The sequence below is a fragment of the Leguminivora glycinivorella genome, chromosome 1, assembly GCF_023078275.1.
Source record: "Leguminivora glycinivorella isolate SPB_JAAS2020 chromosome 1, LegGlyc_1.1, whole genome shotgun sequence".
Taxonomy (NCBI): domain Eukaryota; kingdom Metazoa; phylum Arthropoda; class Insecta; order Lepidoptera; family Tortricidae; genus Leguminivora; species Leguminivora glycinivorella.
In genome coordinates this window covers 33,081,574-33,106,771 of record NC_062971.1, presented here as the reverse complement: position 1 = coordinate 33,106,771, position 25,198 = coordinate 33,081,574, and the positions used below count along the sequence as shown (strand labels likewise).

The window sequence follows — 25,198 nt, the reverse complement described above, 5'->3', positions numbered from 1 at the left end:
TAATATTGAGTCACTTTTGTATAAGAACAATAAGTATTGCTATGTTTAAAAAAAACGATTTCTACTCTTTTTTGCCAAGCTGTAATAAGATCGATGGCTATCATATTAAGACGATACGGTAGGGGTCAATTCTCCATACAAACGCTCGACTATTTCCTCCCTGGTTTTTGAAGATAGAGCAATGTTTTTTTCAACACAGATTGTTATTATTTTTATCTGTGTCGGACCGTTTTGATTTTTTTGATATTCTGATGCTTTTTAAAGACTCTAGAGACAATCAAAAATTTCCAAAAACTGTGTGCGTGTGGATTGAGTAAGCACCTTCCGAAAATAAAAAAAAATATGCTGATCATTTAGTAAAAGTTCTAAATCAATTGTAAAACGAATCTCTGAATTTGTAAAAAGATAAATCAAAAGATACAGTCATTAACATGTGCTCACTCAGTTCTCACAAACTACCAACGAAAACAGTGAATGTATTCATTTAACATATAATATTTATATACTAACATTTAGTAAAAAATATGCCAACTTACCTCTATAAATTTTAGATCACCTAGTGACGTATTTAATTTTTTACAAATAGTTTCTTATGCTCACTCAATCCTCACACTTTTGAAAAGCCGAATTTTGATGAAAAACATAAGATTTAGACCGCTATTATATGTGTATAGTTTAGTAAAAGTGAAATGGGAATTTGTTAAATACAAAACGAACCACTAACGTGTCAGGTTTTTTTATAATAAATTTTTGTAAGTGCTCACTCAGTCCACACGTTTTGAGAAAGTTAAAAATGTAAATATCTTAAGATTTGTATCACCACAGACACTCGAAAGTACTTCAACATTTAGTAAATTTTTTTACTAAATATCCACCATCTAATATTTTATATTCGTTGTCTGGTTTTAAAGATATTCAGACATAACTTCTCTCATACAAATGTATCATGTAGGGTGACCACACTATGTCTTACTAAATGTTGAAGTACTTTCGAGTGTCTGTGGTGCTACAAATCTTAAGATATTTACATTTTTAACTTTCTCAAAACGTGTGGACTGAGTGAGCACTTACAAAAATTTATTATAAAAAAACCTGACACGTTAGTGGTTCGTTTTGTATTTTACAAATTCCCATTTCACTTTTACTAAACTATACACATATAATAGCGGTCTAAATCTTATGTTTTTCATCAAAATTCGGCTTTTCAAGTGTGAGGATTGAGTGAGCATAAGAAACTATTTGTAAAAAATTAAATACGTCACTAGGTGATCTAAAATTTAAAGAGGTAAGTTGGCATATTTTTTTACTAAATGTTAGTATATAAATATTATATACTATGTTAAATGAATACATTCACTGTTTTCGTTGGTAGTTTGTGAGAACTGAGTGAGCACATGTTGATGACTGTATCTTTTGATTTATCTTTTTACAAATTCAGAGATTCGTTTTACAATTGTTTTAGAACTTTTACTAAATGATCAGCATATTTTTTTTTATTTTCGGAAGGTGCTCACTCAATCCACACGCACACCCAAAAACTGCCTTTATCATTGTGGCGCAAAAAAAGGTGTGATACTCAAGATTGGTAACAATTAACCAAAAAAGCTAAACGGTCCGACATCGATTATTTCATTGTTATTCAGATTCTCAAATTTCGTTCCGATTGATTAAGTTTTGAAGGAGGAAAGAGTAGAGAGCGGAACCTCGATTTTAAAGATTTTTTTAAATAACTTTGACTGAGTTGTTCTTAATGGACAATTTTTTTTTCGATAAATCTAGTTTATAACACTTGTATATTTAACTAAAATTCCCAAGTTGAAAAAGGGGGGGGGGGGGGGGGGGGCTCCTTTCCATTTTAGCATTTTCGCTACCGTATCCTCTTAATGCGACACGATAACCTACTACATGTTACGATCCTCTGGCTTTTTGTAAGGATAGTCAATGTAATCGAATATGTCTTCTTCCGAGGATACTGGCACTGGTTCACCGGGTACACCTGCAACAACAGGAATGGTTATTATGTTAAAAGTAAAGACACGTTCATTGTCGGACGAATATAATAGTATTACAGCCACCATCAGATACCACAGAGCGGGCAAGGTGCTCACAAATATCGGAACACGCCTTTTAAACACTGCCCGCTCCGTTATAACAGAGGGCGACTAAAAAACGCCTGACTCATAAAACTAACCTGTCTCGGAAGGACGTTTTTGATCTGAAAACCGCGGTTAGACCTTCAGCTCAATTTTCTTTTCACGGGTCGGATTGTATACCTACCTTTTGGATGTCTCACTTCTTTTCATGAGTCAATTTTAAGTTACCTTGCAGGCATAGTAGACACTTGCAATACAGAGACATAAGTATGTACGTAGTACGTACCTGTGACTCCGACCGGTCTCAGCGAATACTCGTTCAGCGTGAACCCCTTCTCGAGCGCGTGTGCACGCATCTGCTTGTTGAAGACGTCGCTACCCGTGAAGTACAGGACTGCGCAGTGGTACTGCGTGGGCAGGACTAGTCGGATATCTAGACGACGAGCTGGAAGTCCTGGTAGTCGACATACGCCCTGAAAAGATGGAATTGCGAGATCACGTTCCTTACTAGCAAGTCAATTTTAAAGCATAATATCCCATATTAGATATGTAATTGGTTGCATGTAATTGCTATACGATATTATTTAGAAATTGTACCAGCAAGGTCCATTTTCTAGTCACAGTCTAAGCAGGTGCACACATGTTACGCCCCTGCTCGTGTATTTACTTAATTTCTTATATTAGATTACCTCAGAAGAGTATGCCATAAAACGTTAGAGAAAGGAAATAACCAGAGTAAACTTTTACTTTAAGGCAAAAATATATTAGTGTCGACTCTTCAGTGGCATTTTTAAAAGTATCAATGAATTACAATTTAGTCCACATACCATAAATTTAGTGTCTCCCATAGAGATAGTGTCTGTAACCAATCCGCTCAAAGCATCCACAATGCTCTTGAGCAGTTGCTCGTTGTGTTTCTTCTTACTATCGGCTACGACTGATGGGTGGGTCACGAGGGCGTCTATATCGCCGCTTTCTGACTTGCCGCGCCTGGATTTTAAATCAATAAAGTAAAGTATAGGCACAGATTATTAATAAGGTACTAACATACAGATCCTTCACTTGCCCACAAAACCACAAATACCTACTCTTTATTTAACTAATACTAACAAGTTACTACGTAACACTCAGAAGGATAGTAGGTACGTGCCACACGACTACACAGGAGGGGCGTGGCGCCCCTCGGCCACTTGTTCATTCGAATGAACGGCTAGCGTGTAGGTACTTAAAGCGCGACCGAGAGCGAGTGACGTGTGCGTAGGCCGTATAGGTAGTAAGTACAGTCAAGGTAAATTTAAAAATGAAAAATGTCTGCCTTGGGTGAGACTTGAACTCACGGCCTCTGGATCCAATATGACTTGGAACTCCGGGTTGCCGTTTAAGAAGTTTAACACTCTTACGGTAGATGTCGCTACGGGTCCCATTGACCTTAGTAGTGGAAAATTTCGCTGGCTTGGTTGAAGTCTTGGTGGCTCAGTTGGCAGAGCGCTGGAGTATCGATCCAGAGGCCGTGAGTTCAAGTCTCACCCAAGGCAGACATTTTCCACTTTTAAATTTATTCTAAACCTAGTGGCATCGATTGCAGACGTTTCTGCTAATCAGAAGTTAAAAATTTTACAGTCAAGGTATTAGGTATAGATGCGAACAATAAAATGAAATTTCAACCTAAACCGTTTTTTTTTAATATAGGTACAACACGTGGTAAAAAAGAATACGGACCGCCTGATGATAAGCAGTCACCGAAACATGTGGACGCCTGCAACTTATGCATAGGTGCATTGCCGACCCCTTAGAAATCTGTACACTCCTTTCTCTTTATAAAAAGTAGGCATCTGCCTAACTTGATTAGTTACATAGGTACTTATGTGCCAAAGATAAACAGTAAGTACAAAACACACAAACCTGTAACTGCCACAAATTGTCACGGTGAATTGAGGATCTTGTTCCAAAATTTTGGCTTTCAATTTGGTTTCAATTTCTTGTATCTCCGTTCTTGGTATCTTCTTCTCAAAATCTTCAAAGTATCTGAAAAAGAGCATTATATTTACAACCAAAAATCCAACCATATTTGTTTGATCAATATTTAGGATTTGCAGAAAATTCTGAGTGAGCTTTGAATACCCGTAGGTACCTATAATTTTTATGTTCGGTTCGACAGAGCCCGATTTCTTTGGCGCGTCGAACTAGAGGTGGCGAGCGAGCGTAAGCGGCAAGCGAAAATTGACTAATTCATCCGGAATATTTTTTTAAAAGAAAGTCTTAATATTACTCACTTTAGACCAATCAGTTGATGATGGTTTAATTTGTTTTGGCTCTCTCTGAGAGCTTCTATAGTTTTAATCCCGCTCTTTACTAAGTCAGCTGCTTTCATGGGACCAATTCCTGAAACTCGCGTAAGCAAACTGATGGATTGAGCATCCTCATCATGATGAATATTTTCAAGCTTCTGTAGTTTTCCGGTTTGTAGGAACTCATCGATTTTTTTCGAAATTTTGTCACCGATTCCGTTTAATTTTTTGGCTTCGTCTCCGGATTCTATTCTCTTCCTGTGAGAAGCCAAAACACTTGCTGCTTTCCTGTAGGCATTGTACTTGTGTATGTTACGGCTAACGTTTTTTTCATATTCTGCTAATTCCATCAAGAAGTCGCAGAAGTCCCCATTTAAATTATCCGTTCCTGAAGGATTCTTTCGTTTACTCATGGCAGGTAGAAATCTGTGGCAATCGGAAATCGGAATATTATAATTTTTCTTTTTGTAAAAACTCTTTATTTACATGAACATGTTTACATAATTATAAAAGAAACCAAGACGCATTAATAATTATTATTATAATTAGTTTTTATAGTTTTATGGTTTTACAAAAACTCGTTGTTTACATTGAATATCCAACAGTTTAAATTTTAGCGGGTTACTGGTTTTGCAGTTGGCCAGACTGGTCTGAATACAAGTTAGCGGTTGGTTGGCGGAATTTCTATGGTAATTCGCAAATGTCAGATTGATTTTGAGGTTGTTTTGATAATTGTTATTTTTGTTGAAAATACTTGCATATATTTTAATAAATAATGTGTTATGATGATAACACAGTTCAATGTGTTGCGTGTTTACAATTAAGTGAAATATCTGTTACAACTGTGCGACAAAAGGAAAGTCTTCGTTATGGATAATATAACACAGAAACTGTCGCAGTATTTTGGACACAGAAAGTTTAAAAGTGAACTTCAAGAACGTGCAGTAAGGGCAGTAGCTAGAGGTAAGCGGTAGTAAAAGATAAATCTGTATACAAGCCCAGTAATTATTTATAAATAAACACCAAATCTTACACGCAATAATTTTTATACTGCTATATTTGGTAAGAACACAAAGGTCTTGTATTGCGCGAGAAGAATCACACTTCAAAATAGTCGCGTTATATCAGTGCTGCCAAAATAAAGACGTGATAGGTATGATAATAATCGCACTTTCTTTTTTGATTTCTTTATCTCAATACTAATTAATGCAGTCTGACTTTTTAAACATTTAAAAGTAGAGAAACAGTAAATGCATTCGATAAATAAATAAATAATGACACGAAAAACTCTCTTTTAAAATAATTGAAGTTTGGCAATAAATCTTGCTAAATATGTCTTCATTAATTGTTTAGTTTCATAAGTCATAAATATCTAAATATAATTAAAAATGAAAGCAAAGTTCCTTTAATTGAGACAATTAACACAATGTGTATTTAGTTATTAATTTATTAATAAAAAAAAATTAACCTACTGCCAACCTGACAGATTTATGATATAAGTAAATGAATACTTCCAGGAGTCCATGATGTGTATGTGTCCATGCCTACGGGGTCGGGCAAGTCCCTGTGCTTCCAGCTGCCCGCCATGCTGCAGGACAACAAGGTGGCTATTGTGTTCTCACCACTGCTGGCCCTGATCAAGGACCAGATAGACCACCTCACTAAAATCAAAATCACTGCAGAATCAATCAACTCTAAAATGACTGGCAAAGATAGAGAGAGGGTCCTGAATGATTTAAGAAGTATGAAGCCAAACACTAGGTTCCTTTATGTAACGCCCGAGCAGGCTGCTACAGGAACTTTCAAATCATTGATGGAGCATCTCATTAAGTATAAGAAGATCTCATATGTAGTTGTTGATGAAGCTCATTGCGTCAGTGAATGGGGTCATGACTTCCGACCAGACTATTTGAAGCTAGGAGATCTGAGGGAGAAATATAAATCTGTGACATGGGTCGCTCTCACTGCTACAGCAAGTTCGGAAGTCACTAAAGACATAATGGCGAATCTCAAGCTTCTGACCCCTGTAGCACAGTTCAAGACACCTAGTTTTAGGAAGAATTTATTTTATGATGTTGTTTATCAAAATTGTATAGATGATGAAATTGGACATTTAATGGAATTTTTAAAGAAGAGTTTAAAGGAAGATGAAAATGTTAAGCCAGTAAGTTTCACATATTTTAAATTTGAATTTTTGGAGCTTTTTTCTATTTTTCTAATGTAACATTTAATGTTTTCTTTCAGAAAGACAAAAATGCTGTTATTGTTTACTGTAGAACTCGTGATCAAACTGAGGAAATATCAAATATGCTGAACAAAAGAGGTTTACCATCACTGGCATATCATGGTGGTATGTACTGTAGGCAGGCATTTTACACGGTAACCTACTTTGAGTGAGGCTGTTCAAATAATGCAGCCGTTGTTTGCTCAGGCTTGTACTCATATTATGTGATTTATTTGATAATTAAATTTGGAACTCTTAAACAAGAAAATGATACTTAACTTTTTTTATAAATATGTGTCTGTGCTATTTTTTGAGAAGAGAATACTGTTCTTATTTTGGACATTGTACAATATTCCCAGTTCCTACCACAAAGCCTAGTCCAAGGTCTGCACCAAAAGTATGTGAAATCATCAATGTCAATAGTTTGCTAATGCCCTAAAACATTGAACATTTAGATTTTTTTTCTTTGCTACCTTGATACTGATTTGAATAAATATATGTACAAAGAAATAATTACCTTTTGATAAGTAACAAAGTGGGACTTTAAATTAGACAATTCGGCGAAAACATCGACCCATGCGCCGCATTTTGCCGCGATTTGTTTGTAGGTACATATATATATTTATATAAATAGCGTCTTTATAGCGAGCAACAAGGTGGGCCTTTTTCTTGCCTGCTGGCAACATATTTGATGACATTTATACTTAAACCTTGCTTGCAACTCTGCAGGTATGAAATCCGCGGATCGCGTGACGGTACAAGAGCGCTGGTCGCGCGGCGAAGTGCCATGCGTATGCGCCACTGTCTCCTTCGGCATGGGCGTGGACAAGGTTCGTATGGCTGAATTATTGTGGGAAGAACAGAGGGTTTAGACAGGATTCTAATTGTTTGAGCTGTAGTGAAAGGAACGGTAATTCCTTACCGTCACTGTAAATATTAGTGCGATAGACATGCGTTTTCTTCGCTAAGTTGCAGACGGTTCTTGGCTAGGCAATCTTTAAAAGGTTTCGCCCGAGGCATCTACGCGCTCATGAATCTGTCGACTTTTTTGCTTCACTATGCTACTGAATTTTGTTTAAAACCTGTGATTATATTAGTTATTTAAGACAATATAGATTTAGGTGTAGATTATTAATATTATTATAAATTAACTAGTATGTTGTAATTTAATATATCAAACAGATTCTCTAATTTTGTTTTAAATGGGTTACTGTAGTATCGGAAATAGAAAGATAACGCTGCGGTTAACTGATAGTAACTACCGCCAAGCTGTCACTTCCATATTTGAAATGCTAGTAACGCAAATGTATGTAAAGTGCACGAATATATTATAGATCTATTTATATCTTTAGGCGACCGTCCGAGCTGTGGCGCACTGGGGACTGGCGCAGAACGTCGCGGCCTACTATCAGGTACGAAGGTTGCGGCTATCACTCGCTGCCAACAAGTTCAAATGTGTATGAATAGCTTAATAACTGCATTAATTATAATAATAGGACAACATTCACAACACACTTCGTTCACTATATAAAAAGGATGGTATAGTAACCTTGTATTGAGGACACACAATTCGGCATCAAGGTGGGCGGCCGCAACATTACAAACCTAAGGTACGCAGACGACACTACTATTGTGGCTTCGAGTGAAGAGGAGATGGCGGCCCTGTTGAAGAAAGTTGAAGCAGAGAGTGCTAAAGCTGGATTGAGAATAAACCACAGAAAAACCAAGATCATGGTAGTAGACCGAGCAAGTGTTCTTCCTCAATCCAATGCCCTTGATAGCTACGAGAAAGTGGATAAGTTTGTTTACCTGGGGTCGCTTATTTCTAATGGCGGTGGCAATACACAAGAGATATGTCGACGTGCAGGAATGGCGAAAGGTGCTATGGCTCGATTAGAGAAGCTATGGAAAAACCGTGGTATTCGTCGTGCAACCAAGGTACGGCTGGTGCGAGCATTGGTGTTCTCCATCTTTATGTATGGCGCTGAAACTTGGAGCTTAAAAACCCTAGATAGGAAAAAGAGTGATGCTTTTGAGATGTGGTGCTGGAGACGGATGCTCAGGATCCCATGGACTGCTTTTAGAACTAACGAGTCAATACTGCGAGAACTGAATATCACCAAGCGGCTCTCAACTATTTGTCAGGAGAGAATACTCAGGTTCTTCGGGCATATCATGCGTTCTAAACAGCACACTCTCGAAAGGAACATTATGCTCGGCAGTCGAAGGCCGACGCTCCAGGGGTGGAATACCACTAAGGTGGGCTGAGACCGTGAAGAAAGCTTGTGGTTCCATGCAGATGGCAGTCCATATGGCCCTAGACTGCGTCAAGTGGAGAGAAATCACTGTTGGTCACGATCCTCAGCCATGAGGGAACGACTGAGAAGAGAAGATAGTAACCTTATACTTCTCGTTCCACTACAAACATCGGTTCTTGGAACGACCCAGTGTAATTTTTAGATACCTGTAAGACCTATACCACCTAAATGTTCAGGCTTGCTGTTTAACCCTTAGGCCGCCGATACCCGATATAACCAATTAAAAAACTGCATTTTAATGAGGGGGCAAACTAACATTTTATCACACCAGGCAACACCACTATAAACGCCTGCTGATATTATCAAATCACATTCATTCTTTGAAGACTTTTTCTCTATACCCATAGCGACTGTAGTAGCGATTTCTCTCCTAACCTTTAGGTGTGCCTTCTCATTTCTCAGTTCAGATGTTTCTTTATGTCATGACAAAAACCATCAATGAAGTTATCAAACTATCGCAGGAATCCGGTCGAGCCGGCCGCGACGGCAAGCCAGCATTCTGCCGAGTCTACTACTGCCGCTCGGAGCGCAATGCTGTCGACTTCTTGCTCAAAACGGAGCTCGGGCGCGCCAAGACGCCCGAACAGAAGCAGCGCTGCAAGAACGCGTATAAGAGCTTCGAGATCATGGTCAAATACTGTGAGGAAATCAGGTAGGGATTAACCAACTCAAGGCATATTACTTCAAATACAAGTATAGCGGCGATGGAATTCAATTTTGATACATTCAAAATATTTAATTTATCCAAGATTTATAGGTAAAGTAATTAGAGGTATACTATGATGATGTGTGTTGTTCTACAGACAATAAATGAAGTACGAAAGTAAGTGAAGTACAACAAACAAGCCAGCTTTCTGCAGTGTGTACCTACTATCGTCGCTTGAAAATCTTGAAATGCAACGCCGTCGTTTTCCTGCTCAAAACAAAGCTCGGGTGTGCAAAGACGTTGTTACATACCTATATTACAGTAAGAAATATTAAGGAAGCAGCATCAAGCATTTTTACTTTTATCTAACTAACCTGCTAAAATTAATGGTTACCATAGCACCTTGTTTCGTAAGTACAGTAAGTGTTTGAAGCAATGTAGTAATCTTCTTTTTGAATGTACAGATGTCGGCACAAAACGTTTGCGGACTTCTTTGGCGAGGAAGCGCCCAAATGCGTGGACCGTTGCGACGTCTGCGCCGACGAGCGAGCGGTCAGGCGAGCGCTCGACCAACACCAGAGACGAGCCATGTCAGCACGGTTACAAGGGGGGCTGGTGTCTAACGTCGACCCTGCGCAGCTGTACGGGGAGGGGCGGTACGGGCAGATGAGGTGAGTGATATAGAGACTCGTGTAGGTTGGAGAAGGATCTCCACCAACATCAGAGAAGAGCCATGTCGCCGAGACCACAAAGGGGACTGGTGTCTAGCGTGGACCCTGCGGAGTTGTACGGGGAGGGGCGGTACGGGCAGAACAGGTGATTGTTGTATGCACGCGTGTACGTTAGAGGATGTACAGAGCGGTCATGCTTCAATGTCAAGATTACGATGGGGATTCAATTCTTCGGGTAAGGGGCGATACGGGCAGAAGAGTTGAGTGATATAGACATGGGTAGTTTAGAGGAAAAAGCACTGACGAGCATGAGATCAGCTAATAAATGATGACGAGCTAATTGTTTAAGTAAAGGAGTTAAAATAACAGCAGCCGAGAGTTGGCTTTACGGGGAATTTAGTTTAAGAATTTGCCCCATTGAGTAATTTAAAGACGCATTACTATTTTGAGTCCAGTCTTGAGCACCAGTGGAGTCACTATGTCAATTACAATTACTATTTGTCCTCAGGGAAGCGGAGGCATACGGCGCCGACGACAGCGGCTCGGACGGCGAGGACAGCCGCCGCCGCGTCGCGCAGGAGACGCGCTCGCTCATACTCGAGGAGTTCGCCAAGAGGAAGAAGAGCACGGAGAGAGACAGGAGGAAGGACAAGGGCGGCGACGAGCAGGCGGCTAAATACTCCGCGTGCAGGGCTTCCGAGAGCACGGGCACCAAGGTATGCTTACAACAATTAGTATTTACTACACAGACTACACTACGTTTTTGTGCCTTTTAACGTTTTAACGACGCAAAAACGACGGGGTGTTATAAGTTTGACGTGTCTGTCTGTCAGTCTGTCTGTCTATCTGTCTGTCTGTGTGTGTGTCTGTCTGTGGCATCGTAGCTCCCGAACGGATGAACCGATTTAGATTTAGTTTTTTTTGTCTGGAAGCTGAGTTGGTCGGGAGTGTTCTTAACCTTGCTTCATGAAAATCGGTCTACTATGTCGCGGTCGGGGGTTTTTTCGAAATTTTACTTTTGTGGTTAGGTTATAAATGCAGTGAAAGACACGTGGAAGCCGTAGTTTTAGTTGTAACATGTATTTATTTTCAGGTGAACGGGCTAACAGTGGCCACCCGCGAGAGCTACTTGTCCCTAGTGAAAGATGCGCTAAACAACAACATGGCGGCCATGAAAGGGATAGAAGATCCGGTACACCCTCTCACTCGCACCGACGTGGAGCAGTGCGCGGCTGACTTGGAGTATGAGGCGTTCTGCGGCAGCACTGTCATTAGCCTGTACCGCCGCGCTGTGCTGAAAACGGTACGTGTACTATGGAGGAGAAAATAAAGTGTTAACATGGCGGCTATGAAAGAGACAGAAATACCGGTGTACCCGGTCTCTCAAACAAGACACATTGACGCTATTCAAAGATCTTACCAGTATTTCTGTATAATTCTTCGCACACGAAAAGTATGGTTATACCACCACCATTATATTTCAGATATCTTCGATAAAATCTTACGACGATGGTCTCTATCCAGCGCTCAAAACCTATGAGCCGAAAAAACGTAATACTCTCAGAGAATTCGTCAACGAGTTCGAACAATCGAAGAAGGGGAAGGGGAAAACTAACATGGGCGGCTTCGTCACAGCGGCCGAGCTAGAAATGGGTATGTTTTTTCTCTAGAAACATCTGTGTACTTACCAATCTAATTTTGCATTTGTATGAGAATGTAATTTATTTATTTTGTTTTGTAGAATCAAAAAATGAAGAAAGAGTTCTTTCTAAAGCAGACAAGGAGACACAACGTAAAGCGAACTCGTTCAAAAGAGACCCGCTTCAGCAAACTAAATTGCAGAGCTTCTTTAGGAAAGCCTCTCAAATATCTCCAAAGAATACTCCAGATGATAGTGAGGATGACGGACTCTTTATAGACGATAGCAAAAGTCCGAGTGAGGACGCGCTGAAAGAAGACACTAACGATGTAGAAACTAAACAGGCAGATGATATCCATAACGACACTACTTTAAAGATAGAAAATAATTCCGAACCTGAAAACAATATTGAAACCATTGATGATTCTAAAAATGACTCAAAAGAAGATTCCGAAACGAAGACTTTTGTGATTAATATTACGTTACAAGGTGTGCCCAGTAAAGATAAACATAGCACCAAAAGCAAAAAAGAATCGAAGCATTCTAGAAGCGATAACCATAAGAAAGAGTCAGAACGACACAAGTCTGATAGAAAACATAAGGAGCATAAACACAACAAATCAAATGAAAATAAATCACCAAGCAAGTCACCGAAACAAGCTAAAAGAAAAATTAAAGACTTGTTTGGGGAATCATCTGAAAGTGATGGAGAAAAACCAGAAGTTAAAAAAGTTAAAACGGAAGATAAAAAACGAATAAAAAGCAAAAAGCACGACGATAAGAAACATCACAAAAAGACTGAGCATTCACATGAAAAGAAATCAGAAGAAACAATTACTCAAAAAGAACAACAAAACAAACCTGAAGCGACGTCCGTCGCGGAAGAGAATAATTCAGGTAGCGAGTCTGAAAAAGAGTTAGTTATAGACGAGCAACTTGAAACTAACAACAAGAATGAACCAGAAAACAGCATCGAAAATACTTCCTCCGAGCAATCTCATAATTCGTCAGCAGCCAGCTCTAATCCAGTGGAAGCGAGCGAGGAAGACGCAAAGTTGGACAAAGCGCATCAGCTCAGCAAAGAAGCCGATAAAGTGTTACAAGCGCTGAAAATGTTCTCAGAAAATCCGCCAGAACCAGTAGTCATAGAAAAGCCTGTAGAAAAAGAGAAGCCTAAAGATATAATCTCTCCTAAGTCATCACATAAGCATAAAAGTGATCATCACTCTAAAGATAGAAGTAAGTTAAGTTTAAGACGTAAATCTAAAGAGCATAAGGAACATAGGGATAGGCATAAGGAGAAAAAACATAAAGTTGAGAAGATTGTAAAGGAGGAGAAGAAAGCTGAGAAGGTGGATGTGGCGGGGCTGGTGGTGAAGTTGCTGATGCCGTATTACAAGCGCAAGAAGATCGACAACCGCGACCTGTTCAAGGTCACGGCGCGCCACATCGTGCACCAGCTGCTCGCCATTCAAGTCACCGGTAAGACTACTGTCACTATTGTCCTAGAGCTGTAAGAACCTCTTTTTGACACATGACAGCGTCCACAAAACGTAAACTCGCGCAACCTAATGAAATTTTAAATAAAATCCTGTATAATATTTAAAAAAATGAAGTACTTACAAACAATATTTCGCTTACTTTAAACATAATCTAACACATGTTACATATTTGCTGATCTTCGTTAGTGAGTATTTTACGATATTAATTTATCACGCAGGATTTACTTATTATGTCATTTATCATTCATTTTTATTTTTAAACTAGTGCTGTGGCAGAGTCTGTCATTTCGATTAAAATGACATTTCAGTAAGTTGATAGAAATCGTATATTTGTTTAAGCGCCTCCTTGTACATATGGCCTAATCGATTCAACCAATTCGAAATTAATCGTTAGATTTGGCAAACGATACGTCTTAGTTACATCGCAACATACTTCAAAACAAATGTGTCAAAAATGTGAACTTACAAATCCGGGACAATAATTTGTGTTTAAGTAAATACTTGCATTTGATATTCAATTTTCTTTGTATGTAGATAGAATTGTTTGAAGAAAGGAAGAATAAAAATCTAAAATCCCGTTAAGGTAGATATACTACGCAATAGTAACTTGAAGTTTTCTTTGCAGAGGAAGCAGCTATCGACATGTTACTCAAGAAAGCGTTCAGTAAAGAAATAAAAATCGAGAATGAAAGCGACCTCGCGGTGAAGCTGAACCTTAGCCAATGACAGTTTCTCTTTTATTTATATAATATTTACATTATTTATATTTGTTGTTGCGGTTGTGTGATTATACCCTACATAATAAATTAATTTCATGGTCAAATGCATGATACGCAATATCTTGTTGTAAATAAGCTTAATACAGCTATTTTATTGTTATAACAAATAGTTTGATTGATCAAATCACGATTAAAACCACTAAAATAGTCAACTAATTTCATTTGAAATATTTTAATCCCAGTAATAAAGTTTCTAATGAAATATATTTCTTAAACATAATTTTATGCATATCAACCAAATGTCGTTCTCGTGTCGTCTACCAACAAAGTATAGTTTATTTATCACTAGTGATTCTACCCAAAATTTAAGTTTAGCCCTGTATAGAGGATATGCAGCAAGTGTCATTAAAACAATGCCTCGGGCACACTTAGTCTTAGTTTATGATTATGATTAGTTTTTTGAGGATCGTTAGTATATTTTTGTATTAGATTTTAATTTGCCCGGCAAATTTGGCCGCGTAATGATTTTATATGATGTTTTTTTTTATTTTCCATGTATTATATGTATTTCTAAAATCTAACTATTGTGAAAAAAAGAAAGGAAAGTAATAAGGAAGTGTGTCTGCAATGAAGAGGCACACTCAAAGGTTATGACCAGGGAGCGTACTTTTCATGCCGATGACATTAATCTGACGTCACGCTCCGTATAGGGTGATCCCAAATAGTTTTATTGTAAATTATTAATCATTAGTCGTCAATCATTTTAATCGTGTAAAAATTACTTCAAATACAGTAGTCCATTTACATGTGGCATAAATAATACCTACTTGAAATGTGAAACGTGAATAAAATTATTTGATTTGTTTTTATAAATAAATTTAATTAAATAGTATTTATAACAACACATTACAATAAAGACGTAGAAAAGAGAATTTCTCTCTACCGTAAAGCACACCATCCTTCTTACATTCATTACCATGCAAAGAAATTCATAACTTAAAATGATTGATGACTAATGATTAATAATTAACAATAAAACAATTTGTGATCACCCTATATGGAGCGTGACGTCAAATTGATGTCATCGGCACGAAAAGTACGCTCCCTGGTTATGACAGATGGCCATTGAACAGATAAATAATTTCATACGTGAGAGCGAGAATATGGTATTTGTTTTCTCGCTCTCACATATAAATGACAGTGACATGCCTAGACACTAGCAGAGGCGCCGCCTGGCGGGATAAAATATCAGTGTGCCACCTCATTGAATTTGACCGGTTAACAAATGAGTTTATTACGAGTTCATATTCAATTCAATTTGCTCTTATTTGGTGTAATGAAATCACAAAATCATCTGTGACGATGAGTAAAAAAATCAGACACTTTCGAATTTCTTATGGCACACATAAAGCTTCGAAATAATTTCGAATCAACACTGACGCTGCCGTAAGTCGCGTCAACTCAATTCAAGGTTTATTGTTTATTGATTGGAGTCAAAGTCATCAGTAGTATTTTGATACAGTGGATAAACATGCGGGCGAGTTATTCAGAGTTTGAGTGTATTCCCATTTGTCGCAGGGCACAGGTGCATTTGTATGATTCATCACCTCGCCTGCATGTATGTCGGCGAACTCGAGGCGCGATGACAAATAGGAACGAATCTTGTACAAATTACGTAAGTAGCTAATTACTACTTTGACCGCCAAAACTGTCACGTAAAGGCGTTTTCACATTTTCCGATCCGATATCGGATGTAGGACCGATATCCCATACATTGAAGCCGCCATCTTTGATTTTTGCTTTTGAAATTCTTCCGACATCCGATATCGGATCGGATAGTGTGATAACGCACTCTCAGACCACCAGTATCAATTTAGGCGCTCTCCGACAAAGTTCATGGCGCGCCCCACATGAAAGGTGGTGTTCAAAAGGTCAACATTTTTTTTTTCAATGCTACCATTTTCCTGAGTAAATGTGACCGTAATGACTGGAGGCAAATTTGATATGTAACTGCTTATGTGCGCCATTTTATTTTATACCAATGACCATATGTACCAGTGTACCTATATTATTTTTAACCGCCTTCCAAATCTCAAAGGAAGGGGTTTTCAATTCGTCTGTATTTTTTTTTTAAATGTTTGTTCCTCGATATCTCCGTCGTTACTGGACCGATTTTGAAATATTTTTTTTTGATTGAATGTATATGTATACAGATTGGTCCCATTTTTCTCAGAACCCAGTTCTGATGATGGGATCCTGGAGAAATCGAGGGAACTCCTCAAATCTGAAAGGCATACATATGGTGATTTTTGTGTTTTTAAAGGAACAGCATGCATTTACGTACGGGACAGTGACATTTGGTGCAGTGGAACTCCTGATGATGGTCAGAATGGAACTCCTCAAATCTGAACGGCACACTTATAGTGACTTTGGTATTTTTATAAGAACAGCATGCACTTACGTCCAGAACAGTGACATTTGGTGCAGTGGAACTGCTGATGAAGAGTGAGCCGCCCCTGGTTAGAGTTCCGTTCTAATAATCATTATCTGTAAGTACTTCAGAATCATCCAAATTTCAAAATTTGTTCAGAAATGACGGAGATATCTAATAACAAACATTAAAAAATATACAGACGAATTGATAACATAATCCAACATTTGAAAGTATTTATCACCAGAACCCCAAAGGAAGGCGGTTTTTTTTTTCTTAAAAATTATCATTACACCAACTGTAGGCCTAGCTCATGATTGCCGCGAGATAGACTACCCGTCCTTATGTCATTAAAACAATTAGACTCTCGCGGCAATCATGTGCTAGGCCTACTGGCAATGGCATAGGCTCTCTTTTCTCTATCTCTCTTTTATTCTCGAGAATGCAAACTGCAACGTATTCTTATACAAATTTTAACTTGATGCTGGAGTTACACGAATGGATATGATATCCAAAAAGAAGGAAATGGGGATTACGTGCATTTGGATAAGCGGTCGTCCTCTTTTAAAATCGCTGCAATTTACTGTCTCTGACTGAACGTACAAAGCAAGGACATGAACATTATACGTGGCTAAGTACACACTACACAGTACCTGGACAAACACAAACAGTACAGTTTTTTGGTAAATACGTATCAAGGTTAAAGATATGTATGTCATGTTCCTACTAAGGGCGTTGTCACACTAGCGATTTGCGAGTGGAATAATTAGGCGGCGTAAGACCAACGTCTTCGAATTGTTTGATAAGTTGGTTGCATTAAACGTTTGTCACTGTTCATAAGTTTGCAAAACTTTATCACAGGTAGGGGAAATTGGACAATATGCCAAATTATATAGTTCGGTAAGTGCTGGTGCAACTAGGTAGGTATACTAGGTATGTACAGTCAGCAAAAAAAGTGGTTTACCACTTTTCGACCTTATGTGTTTGAAATAGAGTCGAAAAGTGGTAAACCACTTTCTTTACTGACTGTACAATTGTACATAATTGTCCATCGGCGTCAGACGTTCATCGTATCGTAACGTTTAAGGTACGGAGGATAATTTCACCTTGGTAATTTAATACATACATGTGAATGTTGTAGTCAATAAATCATATTGAACCCATGATAAAAAATTAATTAATGTATTTGAAATCAACAACGGTACTGCTCAATATTAAGGTCTTCGAATGAAATAATAGTGGTTTTGCGGTAATTATTGTTTTGTTTTTAGTTGGTTGTGTTGTGACCATGTTGTGACAGATATTTCTTCGGTAGGTATTTGGCTAAATGGCAGAATATCGAATAGTTAGTCGCCGAGTATTAAATATCATTATATTTTTTTTGCTTACTTTTTTAGTGGTTTATTATTTGTGGGGGGTGTTGTCGCGACTATCTCACATACTCTTCGCACCGTATAATGTGATGTGATCTTCAGTTATATTTACAGAATCTCGTGCGCTCGAGATTCCCACAGTGCTCAAAACAAGATATCCCTTCCAACTGAAACAATCGGAACAATTGTAACGAAGCCAATTTATTTTCTTCATTTCTCACCATGCAAGTAACAATGAGATATTCCTTGATGAAAAATTAAAATAATTGTTTCTGTGAAATCAGTGTGTCAAGGTGCTGATACCGGGCCCAGTATAAATGAGTACAAGGAAATATCATACGTATCGCAATAATCCGGCAGTCTCGAAATGATCGTCGTCGCGTGTGTGTGTGTGCTGGCGATGGGAGCGGGGGCGGCCGGCGCCAGTGTGGACAGTGAGTACGAATGTGCTCTAGATGAATTCTGAGGACCTACTGCGCGAAACTCCCAATTCGGGAGTAAAAGTAAAATGTATTTCTCGCTTATATGTTCATGGTAGTAGCACCTCGGTCCTGGCGGTCTACCACAGTTTGCGTCGGCGCGAGTCCCTACATCTAGCACGACTTCATGTTTGAACTCTCGCGCGGAACCGCAAAGTTGTGCTAACCGCCTGATCGTTTTAGTGGTCGAAACCTATTAACTTAACCTCTACCATGAGATTTTAAAGGTTTAGAATAGGTACGCTCATTGTATGGAGAAAGTGAACAGCGGGCCCAGATGTTTAGGTATACTTTACGAGAAGATCCTTTTTGATAGCGTTGTTTTGTAATGTGATCTATACGCCGGTTGCAATTGAGCGACCGCGTGAGAATTAAAATGTAACATGCCAATGATGCAAAGAGGCGTATAATTTTCGTGGTTTGTTATTGCATTATACGATACCCGAGTATTTTGTATGTACGATTATTGTAATGTAGGTAGGTACGATTTTCAAAGTTACTTAACTCTGGTGTAATTGGTACGAAACACGAATTGCAACTACTACCAAGCCGATTATTTCACAAATCATTAGTCGTCGTCCTTGACTTGAGTTGACTTTGAACTTGCTAAAAGATTCCATTTTTTGCAGTTAATGAAGAAGATCTGATCCCGAAACTTAGATTTTATTTCAGGTAAGTGGGTAGATTTTTTTATAACACGACAGTGGCAAACAAGTATGCGGCCCGCTTGATGCTTAGCTTATGGATATAATTTTATTTACGTGTACATTACATTTGTATGGGCGCTTGCTATAAATATCATAGTAGTTCCGTAAATTCTCTTATAACTTTAGCATGGTATTCTAGATTCGAGCGAGATGACAGGTACAGTATCGTACCTCACTTTTGGCTGCACTTCTTGGCAAAATTCAAAATTGCGCCATTGAGCAAAAAACCTCGAAAATATATCCATACTAATATTATAAATAGGAAAGTGTATGTCTGTTTGTTTGTCCATCTTTCACGGCAAAACGGAGTGACGAATTGACGTGATTTTTTAAGTGGAGATAGTTGAAAGGATGGAGCGTGACATAGGCTACTTTTTGTCTCTTTTTAACGCGAGCGAAGCCGCGGGAAAAAGCTAGTTTACTTATATGTAAGATACGTTGCTAAGTGAAGGATTAAAGACATATGCGAATTCGGCTACACTCGCAAACAATTAACTAAATACCTCACATGAACACGCCTACTGAAGTAAGTATATAGTGGTTTAACTTGGCCTGGCCTCGTTTATAAGGATTCCTTAAAAACAGTATGTTAATATCTCGTGTTTTGCTTTCCGCAGCGGCGTCAACCATTACTCGGAGCTGCCGCTAGAGACGGCGGAGCGCATTCTCTCGACGGCGTGGTATAATGAGTCGCGCACCAATGTCATCTTCGTTCACGGGTTTACGGGTGTGTATATCCTAGTAACGGGTAGGCTTGTGCCGTTTCGTTCGTTGATCGGAGCGCTCCGATCTCGTTCAATCGCTCCCACGAACTAGTTCGCTCTTTTAGGTCTTTTGCTCATGTAGTTCAGCCAGACCAGCGACCACTGCGGTCGGAAAGATCAGAACGAATGGGACCGAATAGTGTCAAAATGATACGAATAGTCCACAGATAGTAACATTCCGGGCCGAAAGGTTGTAAGTAACCGAAGTTTAATATGAAAACTTGACTTTTTTTGTTGCTCTGCTAAGTAGCTCTCGCTCTCGATCGGCGCAGTCACACATTCGTTCTCGATCCAAACCGCTCGCGCTCGCCGATCCTATACTGAACTAAATGAGCAAAGACCGATTCTCAGACCACGGAAAGATTCAGTTCATTTCGGTCATTGATGGGATTTTATTCCTAACAGTTCACAGTTCGTGAACGACACAAGCCTAGTAACGGGTCACGGGTCCGGGTATGAACCGTGGATTAGACGTAACGTTTTAGTACGACTGGTTAGTTAAGTCTAAAAATAATCAGGGAATCCATACATCGACTCAGAATTGATAAAGGCGCATAAAAAAAACCATATGCCTGCGAGCATTAAAAACGTTGCTCGGTTCTGCCGTGTGTCGACATATTTTTCGCTTAGAGAGTAGAGACCCTTAACCCTTAATTTGGCAGAGACTCTGGTGACATAAATTTTCCGATTTTACTTAATATATTGAATAACAGGTGTTTTTAAAGCGTCCGAAAAATATTTTAAAAAATCTAGATTTATTAGTTTTGGAAAAAAAATATGTCCGCCACAGCGGACTCTGCCAAATATTGGGATAAATTAATATGTCCGCTGAGGCGGACACTGCCAAACATACGGTCATTTAAAATAAACAAGTATTTCTTAACATATATTTATTTTAAAAATTAACAAATATAATAATTTTGTATGAAAATCAAACTGACACATATTTATAGTCAAATATCATTATTTTAACTTTTTTCCGACTTTTTGGCCAGGTTGCACAGGCCGTGATCACGACAGACTGATGTGACAGTGATGTCCCAGCAAAATGTCGTCGAAAATGTAAACAACACAAAACTACCCGAAATTAATTATATCAATGTTCGGGGCAGACAAAGAAATTATAAATTTAGATCTACCCGGTTTTCTTTAATGTTTATTGCCCCTCGCGCGACATGTAACATTCACAATATCCGCGCACTACGTATACCTAAAAGTGCCAACATTTTAACTGCTTGGTCCAGCACCACACGCTGTTGGATTAAATAAAAAATCTAAGCATAAAAGCAAGCCACCAAAACAAGAAAATCAAAATAATAAACAAAACAATATAATAATTTGTTACAACACGTGTCACCGCAACATTGGCATAGTCCGCCACGGCGGACAAATCTTATTTAGTATATATTTGGCACTGTCCGGTGCGGCGGACAACTTGTTTAGATGATGATTATGAGTATTAGAAATTGAGAAATAAATTGAAAACATAACCACTTGCAACTATTATGTAATATATTTTATTATTTATACAACAGAAATACCCTGTTCTTACAAAAACCAAAAGAGAAACGCATAAATATTTTGCTAAAAACAGTTGACTTCTGATGCGGTGCCATCTTGACGAGTAACTGTCAAACGAGTGTTGACAGTGGTCAAATAGTATTTTTATACAAAGCATGTATCATAAAAGAGTCTCTTTCCATATGTTAAATTAAATAAAATTCTACCTAAAAAGCGAAATAATTTTTTTTATCACCTGTCCGTCCCACCGGACTTTGCCAAATTAAGGGTTAAAGGAAAAGTCTGTCTGGCTGGCGTAGGTTTGTACTTATGTGTATGTAATTAATATATATTCTGGGGTGTATTCACACAAGGTCTACAGCCGTGTTCCCAAATTCCCGCTGAAGAACGAACTGAGTGTCAGAACACCCAAGGGACAGTTCGTTGGTGTCAGACATAGTTCTTGGCCGGGGAGATATGTAAATACCTGTCACACATTTTTTTGTCTGTGTAGGCAAGCCAACGGGTCCGGCGGTGAGAGCGGTAATAACTGCATTCCTGGACCGCAAGGACTGCAACGTAGCTCTGCTGAACTGGGAGATGCTGGCCGCGGCTGTAGTGCCGAGTCTCGCCGACTCCTACCTCAAATGGGCTGCACCTAATGCTCGGAAGGTAGGCTACAATAACTTCATTCCATATGTACCAGCACAATGAAGGTACTTACGAGTGTTGTTTTAACTTGCAAGGTTGATTAAGGACCGGAATTGAAGAAATATTATTTACTTAATTGAAAGTCCTGAAAAAGCTCTATACTTAAAGTTGAAGGATTACTTTACTTTGTACTGAGCTATTTTTGAACAAGGTCGTTTCAGTCCCTCGCTACGTTTAGACACTTAAAGGTATGACACTTTCCCTTAGTAAGATATTATATTCTGGACAAAAACTTGGGTTCTTTTAATGATTAAGTATCTAATTGTTGTGTTTCAGTTGGGTCGACGTCTTGGGGACGCGCTAGCGCGACTGGCCGTGTCGGGCCTGCGGCTGGACCGCACGCAGCTGGTTGGGCATTCGCTGGGCGCTCACGTGTTGGGACTGGCTGGGAACGCTATGCGCGAGCTGGGAATGCCGTTGCAATGGTAACTGTAGCCACTAACAGATCCCTAGGCACATAGAGTTTAGGTGGGCTCCCGCTGTCTCCGTTGCCACGGGCTTTTATTTATTTATTTAAACTTTATTGCACAAATTTACAAAAAAAAGTACAAATGGCGGACTTAACGCCTTGAGGCATTCTCTACCAGTCAACCATCGGGCTAAACAGAAACAGTTAGTTTAAGACCGCCTGCGCCTAAATCCGGTCTTGGGTCGCCTGCGCCTAAAGCAATTTTGGTGAGTGTGGCGGTCTGGCAGTTGGGTTGAGGCTGAAGTGCATGGAGCTGATGAGGAACGCGCTCCCTTATTGTCTATATGTAAAGAGCTTCTCTCAAAAAAATGTCCTGCAATTGCGCTGTAAGACGAGGCAGGACCAACAAACAATTTGCCTCCAATCAATTTGACTTTACATCAGTCTTCTTCTAGATTTTATATGTACCCTATAATGTATAATGTTGTTATTATACAGGATAACGGCCTTGGACCCTGCAGGCGTGGGGTTCAAAGGCAAACCTGAAACGGGGCGGCTTCACCCTGGCTCAGCAACAGTGGTTGTCGCGGTGCACACCGACCCTCACAAGTATGGGTTCCGGCGGGCCCTGGGGACGGTAGACTTCTGGCCCAACTACAAGCCTGGGAACGTGCGCCAGCCTGGCTGCCCGGAGAAGACGGGGCAGAGATTCTCACCTGAAGGCAAGTTCTTGAAACTTTAAGAACCAGTTTTAAAAACCATATGATTGAAAAATGTGCAAGTTTTTGGTACAGACGAAGATTACCATAAACCCAACTGGTGGTTTGTATTTTTATAAGGAAAGGAATTGCGAGAGTCCGGCGTAGTTTCCATACAGTCAAGAGCGGCCGCCTAGTCTGCTGCGGTTGGTGCGGGTTCGAGTCCTGCCGGAAGCGTACTTTTTCCATTTATATACAAATTTGAAGTATAATTAGCGGACATTTCTGCTTGTTAAAAATTAACTTAAATAGTTACTAAAAATAACATTTTGTGCAGACTTATGCAGCCACAACCGCGCCTGGGAGTTGTTCGCGGAGGCGGTGGAGCGGCCCGGCACAATCATCGGCACCCTCGCAAAGAACTACAGGGAGTGGAACTTCTACACTACAAACCAGAGGAACGCCTCCACACTAGATCTGGACGCCTTTGGGAAGGCAATGTAAGTCATTTGATGGTATTAGTTCTTGTCTTGTTAGGTCGGTGCGCTAAAGGTATAAGACAATAGTGAGAGGACGGACAACAAAGTGATAAGGGGCTCCGTTTTTCCTTTTTGGCCCCGGAACACCATATGCAATTTTATCAGTAATATCGGCCAAATTGTCGCTTGCATGTCCTGTGTAGGCAAAAAAATGTCCCGCCTGGACTCCACTTAAATTATGTGTGGAAATAGTCACATGTTTATAATTTTTGTCATATCCATTTCTTATTTTGTAGGATCAATATGGATCACATCATTAACTGCACCTAGTATAATTATGTAATCGATGATGTTTCAGCATTCCAGGCAACTACTACTTCATCACGATTGGCGAGCCTCCGTACGGGCTGGGCGACGACGGAGTGTGAGGAGTAAACCATGCAACACAAGTCTAACGAGAGTCAATAGTTATTTGTTTCACAAGGGGGCATAGTTGTTTAACCGCTCGTATCGACCAAGCGAAATATTCCAATATTGCTTCGAAACGTGTTAGTTGCGAGGGTTTCAAGGTACGAAGGTTAAACAAATTCTGCCCCCCGAGTGACACACAAAACTTTTCACCATACCCACACAAGGAAAATATTAATTGCAAAACACCAAACTAAATCAAATCCATCAATTTGATAAACTTTTATCGTTCAAAATCATCAAATGTGAGTGTGTTTAGTACAATGTCCCACTTTGTCGGTTACCATTAAGGCGAGATTTACTTGTATCTTTATATGAATTAACTGACAAAGCGGCTTTATAGCAATCAATAAAGTGGGACGTTTTCCCGTGCACACTCACAAATAAAAATCAGTTCTAGCTCTATTCGTAACTACCAGCTTAGGACATCAAGTTAAAAGTATGAAATTACTTTACACTTTTGTGGATAATATGCAACTGTCATCCGTGTTCGAAGAATCAAGAGTGTCTTTAAGAGTTCGTGTGGTGAAAAGAATTTTCCAATTTTTATTTAACAGTACAACGACTACAACGCGTGTTGAAGGTTTCGTAAATACATAAACGTGCCATTATCTGGGTAAAGGGACCTTATTGTCGATGGCGCTTACGTCCCGCGGCGTCGTATTTGTATACGAACATCGTTAACGCCGTAAGCGCCATTGACAATAAAGTCCCTTTACCCAAATAACGTCACAAATTAATAAATACGGTTCTATGTTTTCCGTATGTTATGTTGGTGTATAATAAAATTAATAAAGTCACCAAATAATTAGTAGAAGAACGGTTATAAATATACAATATCAACAGTTAGGCATGTTTTATCATCTTGGCGATTTTTAAAAGAGACTGATTTGACTAGGTAGTCGGCAAGTAGTAAAGTAAAATGTTTCATGTTCAAACGAGACAGACTTGACCAGTAAAGTAGGTAACAAAAGACCGCTCTGTACGGCGACCTTGGATTTTTTTCACGGTAATGAGAGCAAGAAAAAATAGCCTTAACAGACTATCGCACTGTACGTTTTTTCATGATTAAGGCCGGA

At 39.2% G+C, this 25,198-nt stretch overlaps 3 protein-coding genes across 3 annotated transcripts; 2 read left to right on the top strand and 1 right to left on the bottom strand.

The window, feature by feature from the left end:
• Positions 1-1,844: 1,844 nt before the first annotated feature.
• LOC125230426 (DNA polymerase beta-like) lies at positions 1,845-4,801 on the bottom strand. Its single transcript, XM_048135564.1, has 5 exons — positions 4,367-4,801; positions 3,996-4,118; positions 2,921-3,083; positions 2,380-2,566; positions 1,845-1,996 (listed from the first exon to the last, which is right to left on the bottom strand). The coding sequence occupies exons 1-5, from the start codon at positions 4,792-4,794 to the stop codon at positions 1,902-1,904; spliced, it is 996 nt and encodes a 331-aa protein (XP_047991521.1). The 5' UTR covers positions 4,795-4,801; the 3' UTR covers positions 1,845-1,901.
• Positions 4,802-5,095: 294 nt separating this feature from the next.
• On the top strand, positions 5,096-14,331 carry LOC125230417 (ATP-dependent DNA helicase Q5-like). Its single transcript, XM_048135557.1, has 12 exons — positions 5,096-5,344; positions 5,899-6,545; positions 6,626-6,731; positions 7,335-7,435; positions 7,958-8,017; positions 9,385-9,575; positions 10,034-10,240; positions 10,749-10,956; positions 11,334-11,543; positions 11,725-11,893; positions 11,982-13,361; positions 14,007-14,331. Exons 1-12 carry the CDS (start codon positions 5,251-5,253, stop codon positions 14,105-14,107), a joined length of 3,474 nt encoding a protein of 1,157 aa, XP_047991514.1. The 5' UTR covers positions 5,096-5,250; the 3' UTR covers positions 14,108-14,331.
• A 3,932-nt stretch (positions 14,332-18,263) lies between these two features.
• Positions 18,264-24,677, top strand: LOC125230725 (lipase member H-B-like). The gene is made up of 8 exons (XM_048135987.1): positions 18,264-18,338; positions 19,013-19,055; positions 19,708-19,817; positions 21,869-22,026; positions 22,342-22,490; positions 22,973-23,196; positions 23,510-23,672; positions 24,010-24,677. Exons 1-8 carry the CDS (start codon positions 18,272-18,274, stop codon positions 24,077-24,079), a joined length of 984 nt encoding a protein of 327 aa, XP_047991944.1. The 5' UTR covers positions 18,264-18,271; the 3' UTR covers positions 24,080-24,677.
• Positions 24,678-25,198: the final 521 nt, after the last annotated feature.